General features: G+C 34.3%; 1 protein-coding gene across 4 annotated transcripts in view; it reads right to left on the minus strand.

Moving 5' to 3' along the window:
* Nucleotides 1-1,379: 1,379 nt before the first annotated feature.
* The window catches only part of LOC149532113 (Zn-dependent exopeptidases superfamily protein), a 172,860-nt gene continuing 155,969 nt past the window's right edge, over nucleotides 1,380-18,270 (minus strand). For 2 of the 4 annotated variants that reach the window (XM_089811778.1, XM_089811776.1), the window contains exons 8-10: nucleotides 11,863-12,035; nucleotides 2,886-2,998; nucleotides 1,380-1,773 (exon numbers count right to left, since the gene is read on the minus strand). In XM_089811778.1, coding sequence (XP_089667904.1) covers nucleotides 1,665-1,773; nucleotides 2,886-2,998; nucleotides 11,863-12,035 — 395 coding nt within the window. In that variant the 3' untranslated portion in view covers nucleotides 1,380-1,664. Of the gene's footprint in view, nucleotides 1,774-2,885; nucleotides 2,999-11,862; nucleotides 12,045-18,270 lie in introns of all 4 variants that reach the window. The other 2 variants (XM_089811777.1, XM_089811774.1) reach the window with 1 other exon arrangement.

Genomic DNA, 18,270 nt, shown 5'->3' on the forward strand with positions numbered 1-18,270 from the left:
TCTTTCATGTGGATGTAGTAGTTGTTAGATTTAGAATTAATTAAATTTAAATGTGACTTAACATCTTGGGATCCTTAAGGAATGTAACCTGTTATGTATGTTTGTTGATGATTACATGTTATTGCTTCCGCTACTATGTGTTTGATGTGTATGTTATACTTTCTTACTTAAAAAAAAAATGTTTAGCAAACTTAGTAAAACTTTAGGTTAATTATTTTGGATCCCTTGGTGGGGCGTTACAAATAGCAATATCACAAAAAAAGAATAGTTTTAAGGTTTGTAAAAGACTGAGAAAATAAATGTCAATTAAACCAGCCATTTGATAAAGTTAAAGGATGATGATATTTGAGCAATTATGTAGTTGATATCATTCCAAAAATTCATAATGATTTTTCTAATCTACCAAGAACAAAAAATTGAAGCAAAGTAGTTACGAAATAACTTGCATGGTAGAAGAATATAACATGATTTTTTTTGCAAACACTTGATAACAAAGTGCCACTTTGAGGGAGCAACCTTGTAGTCCGTATCAACGGAGATACCACCACCAGTCTTCAACATGAGTAGAATGCTCAACATGATGATAATAAATAATCTATAGTATATACTATATACCTTCTATACTTTTAGTTAACTTATTTCCTTAAGAAATTTTTATTGATGCTTATATGATCAATGTAAACTTGTGCCTGTGTGCAATGTAGCTTCTAATTATCTCAATTATTGTATCTTAAATGTTAATTGACTAAATGATGCATCAAATAAGTTTTAAATCCTTAAAAAAAATTTGAATTTCTTGGGTTTTCAATTTTCTGAGTCCAAATGCCAAGTCTGAGTCTGAGCCCAACACCAATTTGCCGACTCTAAGTGAGGCAAGTCTGAGTCTTGTAACATTGGTATAACGGCATTGAAAGTCCATTCAATAGACAAGCTGTCTTGTATGGCCTTGTTAAAGATGTTTTTGATGTGCAGAGCCAAGCACTCTAATCCCCTTTTTAAAAATTCTATCTACAAATAATCGATATCCCGAGCTTTACCATTTGCTAGCTTTTTAAAACCCAGTTCAATGTCTTCACTAGAAAATTGCTCGGCTGAAGTATTCATTTTGAAAATAGACATCCATACAACAATAAACTCCATCCAATGAGAAGGTTGTTACGTGCCATCTTTCAATATTAGATAATTACTTCTGCATAAAAATATCCTACTATAAACATGTAGAAATATGTTATTAACAGGGATCACATAGCACATTATTAGGTTAATTTCTAGTTTACATGGGATCACATTGAATCAAATATTGAATTGCAGAATTAATTTATAAGTTATTTCCAGAAACATTCTAGGTTGCAATCATAGCTAAGTTTTCACTAGAATCCTTTCAACAAAGTTTCCCCTTGGCATTATAAAGCACAAAATGGTGATGCAAAAGAAATAATATGTCTTGGTGTATCAAGCATCATAAGCTTGAAGTGAGAACACTCACGTTATTGAGTTAATTGGATGTTCCTCTTATTAACATTTTCTACCACTATCAAGACCAACCAAAAACCAATGCAATTACAAAGGAATGACTTACCTAACTGTCACGAGGAAAAATATATCTACATGTGGTAGAATTCTAAGCAAACAGATGTGAACGATCATTGTAGTCATGGAAGTCATCAACAATCAACAGACAACCTATCATCTATATCAGAAAAGGTGTTATAAAATGCCTTGAAATGCTTGTATGTTATATCAATATCTTCTTTGCCACACATTTCCCGCACACTGCAAATAAAAGAATTATTTTATCAGTACCTTCCCCTCTCAGTTCACATAAAACCTTCTCCAAAAAGTGATTGTGAAATACCTTAAAATTTGAACCATATCTTACAGCCAAGTTTTGTGCTGTTATAAAGATGCACAAGATCAATTGTTGTAGTTCACCTCAGAACTTTAGTTAGTCAGAATAGAATGTGAAACTGAATTATCTCAATAGTACAATTAAACTTAAAAAACACATATAGACAATTAAATTTGCAAATTCCTCAAGTTGTTTAGTTTGCATGGTGATACCTCTATAACCAAGATTACATGTATCTCCAACCTTTTGAATTGAAAATTCTATCATAAATAAGAACTTATTTTTTGACATTCTTACTATTCTTTAGCAGCTATATATTCCATTCACAATTTATGAGCACAAATATGTATTGATTCTCCCCAATTTCAGTAGGTTGTGAGCTTTTATTTGGATAAACAGAATTGAACTGCACACTTGTCTCTCCTTTTAGTTGACTGCAACTAATTGGCTGCAAAGAAAATAAAAGATTTGGTCTATTTGAATTCCAACTTGCACCTCCTATCACATAAGGAAGTTGACTACAAGCAAAAGGCATTGAAGAATTGGAAGATATCTTTCCAACGCCACTTTAGATGATGAGGCGCCTACACATAATGTCACTAGTAGGAGTGGCAGTAAATTGCTTCTGATTCAAATAAAGTTAGAACCAAGTGATGCCATCAACGCCCTCAGTGAAAAGCAAGATGCAATTATTTTATTTTATTTGCTAATTTATTATCAATAATTTGTATCGCTATCACAGTATGAAGTATCAAATAGGTTTTCAATTTTTTTTTCCTTTTGACAAATTATATAAATTCAGTTATATCAAACTCAAGGTAAAGACAATATCATACCAGCATAGCAACTTGAGCCTATACCCAAACAAGCAACTTAAAAATTTGTCTATTTGAAAATACACGTTCACCAAGGTGCTTGGACAATTACCGTGAGTGTCTCTGGATACACACTTTTGTACAGCAAATGAAAACAAGTGAACCTCCTTGATAACTTTATTGAATTTCTAGATTAAGTTCAGAAGGGAGCTTACAACTACCTATGCATGGAAAGTTGAGGAATGCCACAATCCACAGTGCGAATGCCAATTCCCGATGCCAATATTGGACCAATTGTAGAGCCACAACCCATGTCATTCCTCACAACAAAGTCCTGCGAAAAAAGCAGGAGTTAGAATATAGATCAACTAGTTACTTACTAGCTTAAGTAATTTACATGCATTAAATTATTTCCAATGCAAATACATTTTATCTACTTGATTGACTAGCTTCTTCAGTGGATATCTTTCCATATTACTGAACGAACAAAAGATCATTTCACTTGATAGGAATTCAGTTTGTTTAAGAATAACATTCACCTAGGGATCTGTCAATTTTATCCATAAATTATTGGTTAATTTAATTTTACTTTAAGGTCCAGTAGAGACCAAAACTGACCAAAGGAACTGCAATAAAAACAACAATGTAAAAGCAAGCAGATTGCTAGTGGCCAAGAAGCACAAAAGGAAGGTCATTGAAGACAATTAGATGAAAAAAATATGTAAGAGCCATAGTTCTTAAGAGTGATTGGACAAAGATCTCTAGAACATTAATGTCTAGACTCCATATGTCTAGGGAGATGTTAAACCAGAGTTAATTAATGACTTTCTGCACCTTTGAGAATCCGGTTGGCACTAGTATCTATATTAAGCCTCTAAATCCTCTAATGCCTTTAACAAATCTCTTGACAGCAGCGGATAGGGGTTTGAAAAAGGTCATTACTGTAAATCTTCCACTTTGAAAGGAATTGGCACTGACTTTTCTATTTGAAACATCTTTTAAAAATATATAAGGTTAGACCACTCTAGTATTCATATGCGATGAAAAAACTCAACAAACCCTTGCAAGTACTTATACAAGCAGTGGAATCACTAATGAAATTCAAAGAATATTGTAAGCTCAAATGAACCTAAGATTGGGTTCCAAAAGAAAAGGCTGAAGGTGCACGTTTCTCCTATGAGATGGTGCTCTTAAAAGGAATATCTACTTTAATTTTAGTTTCAAGTAGTAAATATCTAATATCTCATTGCATGCAGATTTGATGTCTTGGAAGTATGAATGGAACTGACATTAGCAGAGGAGTCAAAATGCTTAGTGTGTTATGCCCTTCATACTTCGAAAAAAAAATCAATGACGTGATTACAAGTAATAATGAATTAATTAGCTAATTTAATTTAGTATATATGAAATTGGTTAATTTATTCCCTTCAATGGTTTATTAAATCAAGAGTGATTTGCCATATGTGAGCTAAAATTTATTTGTTTGCCTTTAATTATAAAGTCTTCATCTTGAATAAAAATTCATGTGGCTAGAAAATATCAAATGATTAGTTGTTTTTCAGTACCATAATTATTTTACACAGAAGTTATGTTTGAGCATTAGAAGGTGTGTAAGAAAGTTTTTAGCATTGAAATAATTGAATGAAATAAAAGCATGAAGGAAAGGGCAAGGGCAAGAGGGTTGGTTGTTGATTTTGAAATAAAAGGAGTTTATAAAAATCAAGTGTGGAAAGATCTTAGAAGCACCTTTAATTTTGACTAAGATTCAAAAAGTGTGATTTTAGGCATTGAGGAGATCAAGAATTAAAGAAGGTAGTTGTATATAATACTGGGTTTGGATCTGCGTTTGGGCCATCATACCCCAAAGGCATGCCCAAGGAAACCTAATGTAATATCCCCATCATAAAATAAATTAAGTATTAAAACTTTGTATGTGGGGCTGATTGATTTAGTATATCTTGGGGCCCATTTCTTTTTAATTTATCTGTAGGTGTTAGTCGTGTCATGTTTCAGCACTTACTTTCTTCCTCCTCCGACGGGGTATATGTGTTCTTCAAGTTGGATTGTTTAGGCATTAGACTTGAATTAATTTTAATTGTATTTGTGAATTCCACTTGGAGTTCTTGTTGCACCATTTCGAAAGTGAAAGACCTTCCCTATTCAGCTATTGCATTTTCAGTGGGATTCTACCTACCCTATTCTGCTTATCTTTGCTTAGATCTAGCAAATCTAAGTGGCAACTTTGTTTGCAAATATATATCTAGTCTTTGGTGACAAATTTCATGTATCTTTGTGTTTGGGGTACATATTTGTGTTTGGCGAATATTTTGTGGATTCTTGGCATTCAGTTGAATCATATCTATCTGGCATCATCGGTCTCACACTAGCTTGGTGAATACATCCTTCTACGGTACGGTTCTACATGACCCAACACCCTTCATCAAACCCCCCTCCATTTCCTACTACTTAAGACATCCTCAACCTTGTACAAGCTTCTCTCATTTGATCGTACGACACTTCCTATACGTTGCCTCTAGTCATCACTGTACGGACTCCCACTGCAAGTCACCTCGTACGCCCTTTAGCTAACTCCCTCAACCTACGAATAACCCTTAGCACCATTCTAGTGATCATACGGACTACTCCAGGCCACCGTACAACCAACTTCCAGTTACTGTACAGGCTAGGAAATATCAATACATGAGCAGTGCATTATAGTGGTATCAAAGCGAGTAATCCTGCCAACCTATAGACAATGACTGCAAGTTTATACTTAGAAATGAAGGGGTACCACTCGGTAGAATGGGAAATTTACAAGATCCCACTACTGAAGTCATGTCACTGCTGAGAGAGCTTACTAGGAATCAGATACAAATTAAGAACACTCAGCTACTCATGGAGGAAACACTACAAAAATTGGTGAAAGGCAAAATTTTTGGAGAACACAATGGATACAGTGACAACTCAGTTACAGGAAAGGCAAATCCTCATCCCACATGTTCTCGACCCTCCATGCCAACCTTCCCTCCACAAATGTAACGTCCTGTTCAAGCACCCAAGAGAAATAAACCTAACATGCTACAATGTTTATTGGACTTTTATTAAAAAAGTTTATACAACATCAAAGTAATAATGCGGAAGCAATATACTCATACACATCAGATACACATGCAAATACAACACATTTCATTCCTCAAGGGTTCTGTCATGTTTAAGAAGTTTATGTTAATTAGCTTAAATCTCAAGCACAATATTCATGATCGTAAAGAAATAACAGATACATCGTCTCATAAGAAAAGTCATAAATACAACCGATACAATGAAATACATCTAATGAATAACATTTGCTGCACATGTCACAGGTTATGTGAGAATAGATACAAGTACATCAAAATACAAGATACATGATAACATATATACATCAACTGAATAGAAGTCTTCGAGATAAGAATAAGAATGATAATGATACAACTACATCCACAAACATCCAACAACTAGCACTTCAAGGGGGACCCAAATGGTAAGAAGTCACTACCTCCCAACTGCGTGGTCACGTAGTTAGGATTCCACTCCCACCATGCAGGGAAGATAATGAATGATCTGCATACGGATAATAAAACCATAAAAAAATCCTAGGCAAGGAATCCTAGTAGCCAAAACTACCTCAAGGATACACAACCACTAAAGAAGAAAAGATAGTCAAGATTGAAAGGACATTCAATCCAATACCAACATGACATACCAAGTCAACAGTATAAATCGAGTATCGTCAATCAAGAGACAGAATCAATGAAAAATATTCACTTCAAATCAAAAGCCTTATGTCAAAGTATAATAACTATCAATACACCAACTGCCATCAATGAAAGTAAATCATCAACAATGAATACATCCAACAATAAAACATCACAAAAGGAAAATAAATAATTTGCGGAGGAGATTCGAGCTACATATTAGGGAGTGTCATCACATGGTCAAACTACTTGAGTTACTATGGACTGGTCTATCATTAGACCTCAGACCCTCAAGCGTTGAGTTACCTTTGGACTGGTCACTCCGGATCCTGGACCCTCAATGTGACACATGTGGAACTAGAATACCCTCTCATAAAGACAAGACAAACTAATCAAACATCTCACTACGTATCATCACATTCCCATCCTTAGTCTATACAAGCACTCAAGGCATGGATGAGACAAAATCTCTAACTTGTCTTATTAATGTGCTTCCCAAATATTAATTACTAGGTTATCACTTATTACATAACTTACAATAGATTACCCTGGTACTGGCCACTTTGTGTCCCGGACATGCCACTCCCAAAGACATGCACCTAGTCAGCCTCTCCTAAGCATACAAATCACAATTGTGTATCATACCACAACACCCATAACGATCACACTTGGTTCCTTAACAGGCAACCCAAGTAAACATAAAAACACCACAAAGCAATCTCATAAATGCAACTTTCAATTTAAAACACAAAGCTCATTATAATATCCGGAACAAATAAACTAAAGAAACCACGAAAGCCTTTGATGTACGTCCTAGTTGGCCAGCTAAGCAGCTCACAGGAAAGAACAACATGAAAAGAACATTTAACTCCAATGTAAAACATCAGGAACATATAGATATCCAAATAGCATGGTTGGAATCATTTATTTTCATAAGTGTGGTTTGGCCAATAGAAGGCACTTTTATAATTTTTTAAACTTCAAATTGTACATGATTTCAAAATTAAATGATATCCCTATGTCTAAATGTTTAAATCTTTTCCAAATCTTATTCACCACCAAAACAAATCAAACTTCACTGGACAATAATGTTATCAAATTTAGATCAACATATTTAAATATCTCACTTTCAATTAAAATAATGTTTAAAAATGATAGTCCCAAGTATAAAGTTTTACTACTTAAACCATGACTAAATTTAGTATAACTAACTTTAACATTTAACAACCAAATTTTTAAATAAATTACAACTAAACATAATTACCAATCTATAAATATATACACACTAAACTTACAAACATATTTAATAATTTACAACTCTAAATCACTTTTAATAACAATTAAATTTTTAACTAAAATAAAATTAATTTTTTATAAGAATAATTATTATTTAAATTAAATTTAAAATAAATAAATTTTAAAAAACAATTCCCAAAACCCCAAAAGGGGTCGTTCCAAATTGCCACACTACCCATGGGTGGTCATGCCCTGCACTATGGCAGCTGCACGCTGTCCTTTGGACAGAGGTGTAGGAGGGGGCAAAACCCCTCGCTTATACATATTGAATTAATAAAAAAATAAAAAATTATTTTAATTAAAATTTTTTAAATGTAATTTTTTTGTGTGTTTGCAGGTACAGGCTTGGAGTACAAATGTTTCTAGCAAGCTATTTTTCTTTTTAAAATAACAAGATGAGGGAAAATAATTCAATTGTAGATTCAGTCTATGCAATATTCCATCAAACCCTAGCCCATCTAATTTATTTTCTTGCTAAATTTTCTGCTTCTATCAAAAATCAAATAAGCGTTTCATTGCCCAGATCCAAGCTAATAAAATAATATGACAAGCATATTTCAAGCACCCAGATGACATGATGCATACGGATCTTTTCAAATGAAAAATATACTATTACAGGTCTTCAAACCCTACTTCACGTTGATGCTAACAATCTGACAATCTAGTGAAACCCTTTCTAAACCAAAAACCCTTCAATTTTTTCAAAGTTCCTTTTGCTCAAAATCCGGAAAATTGCTCCCCAAAAACTTGTGTGCAATAATGACCCGAAAACCTCTAATATTGAGCCCTAACTACCTTTAGGGTTTATGTCTCCAAAAAGCCATAAAATATAATTATTTTATTTTATTTATCTTTTCATGCATATTTAACTCACCCCTTACTTAAATATATTCTTTTATTTTATTTTCCCCCTTTATTATTTAATGCAAACACGATAAAAATAATTATTTATTATTTTAATCAATAAAGATAATTAAAGTGCATTGTTTAAATGTAACTCTAATTAAATCAATATTAATTAAATATTTATACTAACACAACATTTAATATTTAAATTCTTTTAATTTAATTTTTTAAATTAGGTCTTTTAATTTAGCCAAATATTCCAATAATTCCAAAAATGAAATGTCGTCTTATTTTAATATTTTTCCCTTTTTAGTTAAATAATTAAATATCAATGATTAATCCAAACATCATAAATAAGCATTCTACCAAGCAAATCACAAAGTCAAACCACACAAAATGCATAAGGAAAACCAACCAAATAAAAAATCAAAGAACATACGCACAGAAAGACTTGTGTATTTAAAAACGGTAGACAGTTAGATACGAGTCCTCCTTGCAGCACAAGTATTTAGGCTACCGCTGGAGTTGAATCTGGCCATTATCTTCCCATTCTTACCATTGAGCTTTTGCGATAAGCATGCTTATCTTGGCAATTCAAGGAAGTCAATGTCACGTACCTGCAATTTGCATAAAAGACGAGCATGTACATATGCATATATATGTCTAAGCTAAATAGGCAATGGCAAAGAGTGGTACATCATGTAGATCCTAACTAACAAGTGACTAAGACTCCCTCCCTTAACAAAATCAGACACGTCAGACAGAAAAGTAAAATAAACACGCACACCATACACATGCAAGTATGGGGTAACTACCATAATAAATCATAAGTAAAATCATCCAATGCTCTGATATAACAATGCATCACTATGAATATTAAATTACAATCATTTGGATACCTATCATATGACATCATCATGAGAGAAATCACATTTACTAACTAAGAATCATTAAAGCATCATTAATGCGTTAGTAATCATAATCATCAATCAACACATGATCCACTAAGTAATCATCTATGATATATATGTAATCCAAGTCATGAAATAATGCCATGAAACTGTAATTCAAATATCTCTAAAATTAACGCATGCATGAAATAGGCCAAAAAGAGATAGAAAAGCAAACTACGAGTGGGCATTACAACGAATGAAAGCCCCTCACAAGGACGAGAACCAACTTTTGAAGAAATGCAAGAACAGTTACAAGAAGATTGGAGGAATGCAAATATGGAAGGAGACATATCTTACAAAGATTACGCTAAATTGATATTGAGGTACTTAGGTGTTGACAAGCGTGACTATTTCAATAGCAACCTCAAAAGGAAATTAAGGTAAATCTATCACCGTTTGATGGATCCGGATCAATCTCTACACAGGCATGAAAGCAAATACACACTTCCAGCTCAATCCAATGCCTGAAGAGGAAGCAATTAAATTTGCCGCACTCCACCTAAGAGTGGCGCACAAATGGTGGCATCATGGTATGGTTACACTCAAACATGACCAAGTAAATACTTATGTTGAGTTTACTGAAAGGCTTATAGATCGATTTGATGGAAAAGATCCGAAACTCAATTTTAAAGAATTGGCATAACTGAGGCAAACCAGAACGGTTGACAATTACATCACTGAGTTTCAAAGACTCTCTGTACAGGTTACTAACATCTCAGAGAGAGCGAACCATGCTATTTATGGATGGTCTAACAAAATCATTGAAGGGATGGGTAAAGGGTTTCAATCTCATCTCTCTCACAAAGGCTATCAAGAAGGCTCGAAGTATGGCATCATCATCAAGCTCATCTTCTCGGAGTTACTCACACACCAAACCACCATTGGCTCTGAATGAAAAAGACGACAACCCCCTGCCAAAGAAGCCTTCCTTGGATGAAGCTACCAAATAGGAGCTTAGGAGGAGAAAACTATATTTGAAATATACGGAGACATGGGAATCAGGGCATAGATGATTATTATTTAATGAAGATTGAAAGGTATAATGGGATCCTGAGATATACATGAAAGAATCACAATAATTTGATAACTAACACCAAAGAACGTTTTCTTGAACATTCAAAACGATGAAAAAATGCAAATTTACAAGGACAACAATCACTTAAACCAAAACCCTAGAAACCCCCATTCAAAACAGAAATCAATCAGAAAATATATTGTACAATATAACAGACTTAAAAAGACTTGGGAGCATAGACAGACCAAAAATCGGAAGAAACACATTATACAAGGTGTATCCAAGGATACAAGGATATTTATAATTGTCATGCGCCTTTCACTATGTTTAATACTCAAGTCATCAAGATAAAATTAATTATTTTCCATGTTTAATGAGATCTCTTTGACCCATAAACAATAATGTACATTAACAATTAATCACAAGCTAAGGGAAACTACAAAACACACAAGTATCTCTAAGCATTTGTTAGTATTGAAGAAATAGCAATATTTAGAAAATCCACTACTTCAGACTTCACTCTTTAGCCTCTTTCCAAAATTTTGTCTCCATAGACTGTGGAGGAAATCAGAACAAAATGAATCCCACAAGCAACGAGCACATTACATTAATGGCACTAGCAACAAATACATCAGAAAAGAAGAGGAACCATATGGAAGAGCACCATCAACAAATTTGACTCCTCAAGGCTCAAATGCATAAGAAAATAAAGAAACAATTTAGAATAATATGAATATGAGTGACATTAGAGATTGCAGCATGTATAAAGGGAGATAAAACACAAATCATCATGCATAAACAATGCAAGAAGGAAATGAAAATTATATCAGCTCAGAAAGTCATATCTGCATAAACAGGAAAATGAAGCTGATAGTGTAGGCTATAAAAAAATGGTTGTCCACAGTACAACCCAAAAGTTCCACAATGCCATGACTTTTTGAAACAAATCATTTTCCATGCCATTCCAAACGACAGGGCCAACTACAAAATATTAGCAATCTGATGTTTCTGGAAGAGGTTTGCAGCCTCCTATCAAATGGAGGCTTTGGCATGTTAGAAATTATATTTCCACATAACATCTGTATTTTTATAGATAACAACGTTAATATCCAGGAAAAGCTCAGCATCACCAAAAATAAAATCGAATGTAAATCAGACTTTCAAGAATATGAATTGTGAAATGTTGCCCAGGTGAAAAAAAAAATTCAGAGCATATGCATGTAGCTTCTAATTTTCGTTGTTCAAAATGAGACATGTACTTAAACTTCATTCTGATCTTGTAACTTATATTTCAATTACCGAAGTTGATCCTATACGAACTTGTTTTTCATTCAAGCACATATGAAGGTTTTACCTGACAAGGAAGATGATGGGCATTTGCTACTTCTTTGAAAAGAAATGATGTCACAACATTGGTTGCATAGCGTTGATTGGCATTATGCTTGATCACGACACCTTTCTGCAATTTCGGTTTGTGATGATCCTCATGTTTGTCAGAATAATTTGGATGCACACCATGTGCCATATCTGCAGACACTGAATTACAGATGAAAGTTTTCTATTTCAAAACCACAGAATTGTAAAACTATTGCTCTGAAATACAAATTTTCAAACTTAAGGGACTCTGGCACAAATACAATCACATATTTCTGATCAGCAAAGAGAAAAACAACTTTGGCACGACCACTAGTAACAAAATATTAGCATAAGCATAAAGAAAATGGCTTATACACAGTACAGTGCTGACCTTGTGAAAACAGTACTCATTTACTGTAATAGCTCAGAAGATAAGAATACAATAAGATATCCCACACTTGTGATTTACCCTAACCCATTTGCAAGGTCATGATGGCACATCAATAAAGGAAACCATTAAGTAGTATGACGATGCAATAATAATGGCTTACATCTTGTTTCCAAAATACAAGCATCCTATTTCAAATCGAATGGTTGAGAACATGAACTATCAAGGTAAAGGTTTTGGCCAACATGAGCAAGGTACCTTGAAGCCCATTGATACAAAAGAAAATCCACAATCAAAAGGTCTTGGTTACATATCCCAAGGCACTTCGTTCAAAAATGTGGGTGCAACTATTATAAAACCCAAGCATACTTCCAAAGTCACAATAACTTTTTCCCACCCCACATCTTAACCATTCATTGCTATCCCCCCATCTCCATCATATGAACCCCAAACAACGTCCATTTTCCACCTTCATCTTCCAAATCCAATTTGGGTCCCTATGTCCCAAAATCCATCATCACAAATCCCCCACCTACTAAATCCTTTTTTGGCCCTTACATCTCAAACTCCTATCTTCCATCTTATTGTACCCATCCCCCATCCGCCAATCTCCTATCCCTAAAATCACTAGCAAACATCCCACTTCTTTAACTCCCAATCAGGATCAACAAAAGTACATACCTGTGCATCCTATCCAACATCCTACCTACATCACTCAATGCATATTAACCCCATATCATCCACCTCCCTGCACATGGCATAAAGCTGCACTCTGTTTGGTAAGTGACATTGACAGTGAGTTGCAGCTTCAGTTTTGGCATTGATATCCTTGTTCATCATTCAGTTTGACATTGACATCTTTCTGTCATTGCACATATTGGCATCATTGGTCTCAGTTGTATTCAGCATTGACCATATGATCAAATGCAATTTATATGAATAATTCATTCATAAGGTAACATTATTGAAGTTCAGTTCCTCGAGGTTTCATGGCATCTTCAGAGGTAAACGCTCTGTTTTGGTTTAATGTGCTAAGACACACATCTTCAAAAGTACATTTTACATATTTTTCGTATGTCAACTAAGTGACAAAGTTGTCACCAAGACATTTAAAAGGTTGTGGTTGGCTAGGACCTTTTGGTTGATCCTCGAGCCATTGCCTAAGTTGGTAAAATGAGATAAAGCGAAATTTAAGTGGCATTTACGAGCATTAATTAAGGGTGCAATGCGAGCACCATATGTGGTGCTCTGAGCATGACATTTTAAGCGTCATATTGTTTTGGTTAACAACTAGAGCTAGGACATCACAGTCATGCTCAACATTTCTTGCAAGTTATTGTTCGGTTGATGAGCCAACATTGGGAATGATAGTTAGCAAGAAGGTGGAGCAATTTTGAGTTTGGGAGTTTGAGATTCTTCACAGATATATATTGTTACATCCCAATTTTTGACCTAATATAAAATATAGCCGTTGAGGTCACATGAAGTCAGTTGACAGTTAAATTGGCTATAATCCTATGAAATGATAAGATGGTTAGTCGTTATAATTTCATGTGAAGATAACATGCTAGTTGATTATTTATCACAAATTTATGGAATTGAAAAGGCAGCTAGTTGTTATGATTATTTATAACTTGTTATGATAATATGATTTAATTGCGGAGAATTTCCTTGCAGGAAACACGTCGAAGAGGTGGAAACATTGTCAGAAAAGAATTAGGCACAGGAGCATCACTATTACTGGGCAGATGGGTTGAGGACCTAGCAACTTGAGACAAGATACATTTGTGTGACCTACATGAGCTATGTAAATAAATAATTTGAGAAACATAAATGATTGAGTTAAAACATAAAACATACCTCAAAGGATTTTAAATGACCTTTCGCCATATTATTATAATATATATATATATACGTACATATAGATATTAAAATGAAATGGCATCATTATATTATAATAATTTAATAAAGTGATGTCACCTCATTAATATATTTACTTGTACTTATATAAATATAAAATAATAATAATATTCGAACTATAATCTTTCAATTTTATTTTTCCATTTTAATATTCTTTGCTTTTAACCGATTAACACTTGGGATGATAAATTGACAATAATCAAATTATAACTTTCCAACTCTTCTTCCATCCTTTTTATTCTTTTCTTTTTGAAATCGATTTATTACTTGGAAATTTGAATCGACAATAATCTTCTGTAACCAGTGGGAGCCAAGGAGTCATGTTCGCTCTCCATTTAAGGAAGCCATGAGGGAGAGACGGGATCACCTTTTTTCTTGGTGCCTGAATTTCTTCCTACCTTGCTACATCCCAGATTTCCCTTGTTTCATTTACCAACTCGTCCCTGCATTGCTACGACTACATCTGCCATTGAAACATCTTACAACCTGCCATTGAAACGTCTTACAATCTACCATTGAAACGTCTTATGGTCTGGCATTGAAAATGTTTGCAATTGCCATTGATACATTGTTAGTGAACAGATTATCCCTTGAAAAGATGCGTGCAAATCTGACCCTGAATGCCCAAGTGAAAGGACAAACTAACACCAACATTTGGAGAGGTTATCATGGGTTGATAACCTTCCTCTGAATTTTATCGGGTACATCTCCCCGTACAAGATATTCAATGAATTAAATGTGGGTGCTTTTACCAGAAAGCACGAAAGGATATCAAACATCTACCTGTAAATGCAATGTAGATGCGGGAACTTAAAAGACTACAAGAAAGTATTAACAAATGACACAAAGTTCATTTGCATGCAGTGTTACAAATAGAATGAAATCTGAGAAAGTAAAGAAACAGAGCTTTTAGAACACTTTGAAATCAAATATATTCAGGAATTCATGACATAAATGCATTTAGAAAAAACTGTATGTCACACAAAGATGACGATCAATGGAGTGAAAATTGCCCAGATTCAAAGCTCCAATATGCAACTATCTCCTGAGTCTCCCTCCTCTAAAAATGCATAAACAACAAAGTTTTCATTACATTATGCATCTAAATCATCAATTAAAAAGGAAACTTGAATTCCCTTCCCCCGTACACATTCAAAAATCAGAATATTCCTTATTTTCCAACACAAAGTTCAGATATTAAAACCAAGCACTGCTCTTTCTCTCTCAGCAAATATAGAAAATAAAACTTCCCATCAGCCCTTCCGTTCTGCAGCTCAAAGTCTTCAGTTCAGAAAAGAAGTGGAACCCTCTGCACCTCTGTTGCTGGCTTATTTATTGTTTGATTGCCTTTGTGACCTTTTAGTTACATAACTGAATCTTGATAAGACTTTTGAATTCTCCCTTCCTCTTTTTTAATATTTCACTCTTCTATCGGCACCATCTTTTAGATAACAAGGTATGATGTGCTTTTATCCTTCTTGATTCTCAAATAAAGGCATTTCTTTGAAGTCTATAACTACTTTCTATATGGTATCCCTTAAAGTGGACCTTTATTATTTTCTGCACTTATGTTTTAAAAATATGTGTTGCATGAAAAATATAATTTAAAACTCCACATGTATATGCGTCTTTGATTTGTTTCACTCCATATTCTTATTTAAACTCGATGAAGCTCACATCTTTATTTCTCAGCCAATCACCACGTGGCCTCTATGATATACTCATGCTGACAGGTGGCATTTGCTGGTGATGATGTTCTGTCATGATTTTGTAACTACCATTGACAGTTTTGATAGCATCCTACTCAATTGGCTGTAACTCATTAACCAGGAATAATTTTGAAGATCGCTTCGGTCAGGTCGTGCGTAACTTGCCTCTAAACAACATATCCAAGATTGAGCTTGATCCAACGGTTCAGTTGGAAGTTATGGTCCCTGCACTGAGACCCAATTTGGTTGTCTGCATTATGTAATTACTATGGCTGAGCCGATAGAGGTGCAAACAGTGATGTATATCTCATGATTCTGGACACATTTTGGAAATCGCTCTGCTCAGAAGATAGAAAACTAGGATTGAAAACACATATCCAAGATTGAGCTCAATCCAACGGTTGAATTGTGAGATATGACCTTTGAAATATGACTGTTTGTTTTGTCATCAGAGAATTTGTGTTTGCAGGTTATATCTTGCATGTTGTTTCGGGTTTGTTGTCATGGGAGCACCAATGCTTGTCTTTATTAATGCTTGCAGACATAGGCTCCGATGCACATTCCATCTAATAGTTTTTTTTTATTTCCATTGATTACAAAAGCCAGTGCATTGAGAAGAATTGGCTATCGGGTTCTTCACATAGGGAAGGATGTGCTGAATAGCATGCTGAGAATCTAAAATTCTACAAAACTTTGTCACCTTTCTTGCAACCACAATACGCACTTCTGCTTCATCATCCATGAATTATTCACAAGTAGCAAGTCTCTTCATAGGTGGAATAAACCAATCGAGCAAATCACCCTCCTTCATTTGAGAACTAATTTGGCACAGTGGTTCAACAGGTTTGTTTCTCACATATGTTTCCTTTACTGTACAAAGACTTTCCAAAGGAGGCAGCCAAACATGAGCATGCTGGACTCCACCGATATATGGTATAAAAATTCCCGATTCTTCAACCATTATAAGAAAAACATCATCATCAACGTCATTGTATTCACTCAAAAATGATATTAATTCCTTCCTTGTCCTCTCTTCACCAAGAGCACGAGCAATTGTTGAAAGCCTTCATGTGGAGTTCAATCATAACTGAAAGTCTTCATATTTTATCGATGTCCCTTGCTGACATTTCATGTACTAACTGTAGTGTAGCTTCTCAAAACAGATCATTGAACCTCTGAATTTTTGTACTGGATCATTGAACTTGACAACTTTGAGCCTAGACTTGAATATGCATGTTGAACCAACGAACCACCTTGGACCTCTGAACCATCGAACCACTTTGAACTACTTCGAACTTTAGTTCGAAGTGGTTCAAAGACTCTGAATTTGAAGTTTTACTTCGATTGTATTGAACCTGCAGAATGGGTTATCTGAACCATTGAACCATTTCGAACTACTTTGAACTAAGGTTCAAAGTGGTTCAAAAACACAAACTCCAAGTTTTAAAACCATGCTCATACTGGTTACTAACAGGGGCTCTAACTATCTACCATTGATACATCTACTATTTACCATTGTTAAAAACTTTGTTCAAATTGTGTGACTTCAACTTCAAGTAATTTCTGACTAGGATTCTGAGGTCAAGCGTTGAAGAAATCAAGAGGCAGCCAATCAGATTGCAAGTTCCCCAAAGGATACATATCAGGTCATGAGTTACTCTTCTATATTTTGAATGCATATTCTCCTGCAGTCGGCTAAGCTTAGGAGTCTCTTTCTTTAAGACTGTGATTATATTATGCAATTTGTTGACTGTACCTCGATAATTATAATGAACTTTTCTTTTTATCTTTCATTGTATCCAGTTGAATTGTATCTCTTATGGAGAGTTTTCCAAATGCAATAAAACCTGAAATAAAAGGTACAACAACAATGAATTTCATAGCAGCAAGTTTTACCATTTGTCATGATGATATCTTGTTTGATTTGTTTGATTTTACAGATTGAATTTCTTTTAATTTAATCTTGTTCATGGCAAATGAAAGCCAAGTAACCATAGTATGGATCCATAAATCATTATGCCAATGGATATTACTATTAAATAATCAATTTTGTGATCTTTAAAGAATATAATCTCTCAAATCACAAATTGTGACAAGATGGAATATATGTTAATTATGAAACAATTGAGAATCAACAGAAAGAACCGGTTGTTCTAAGAATTCCGAACACCTGGGACTCACCTGGCTGTATAGTTAAGGAAAAGGGTGAAGAGGTGAGAGTGAGGAATCTGCAATAATATGAAATAGTATCAGTTATGACATAACAATGTTTATCATTTTTAAAAGGAAACATTTAATAGCTCATGCATGATCCTATTTATTGTATTTCTCCTGCTATCAAGTTGAGTAGTGTGGTTAGATACCAGGATGCTCAGTAGATGACAAGATG

The sequence above is a fragment of the Cupressus sempervirens genome, chromosome 11, assembly GCF_028749045.1.
Source record: "Cupressus sempervirens isolate cs-2001-9-10 chromosome 11, ASM2874904v1, whole genome shotgun sequence".
Lineage (NCBI taxonomy): Eukaryota > Viridiplantae > Streptophyta > Pinopsida > Cupressales > Cupressaceae > Cupressus > Cupressus sempervirens.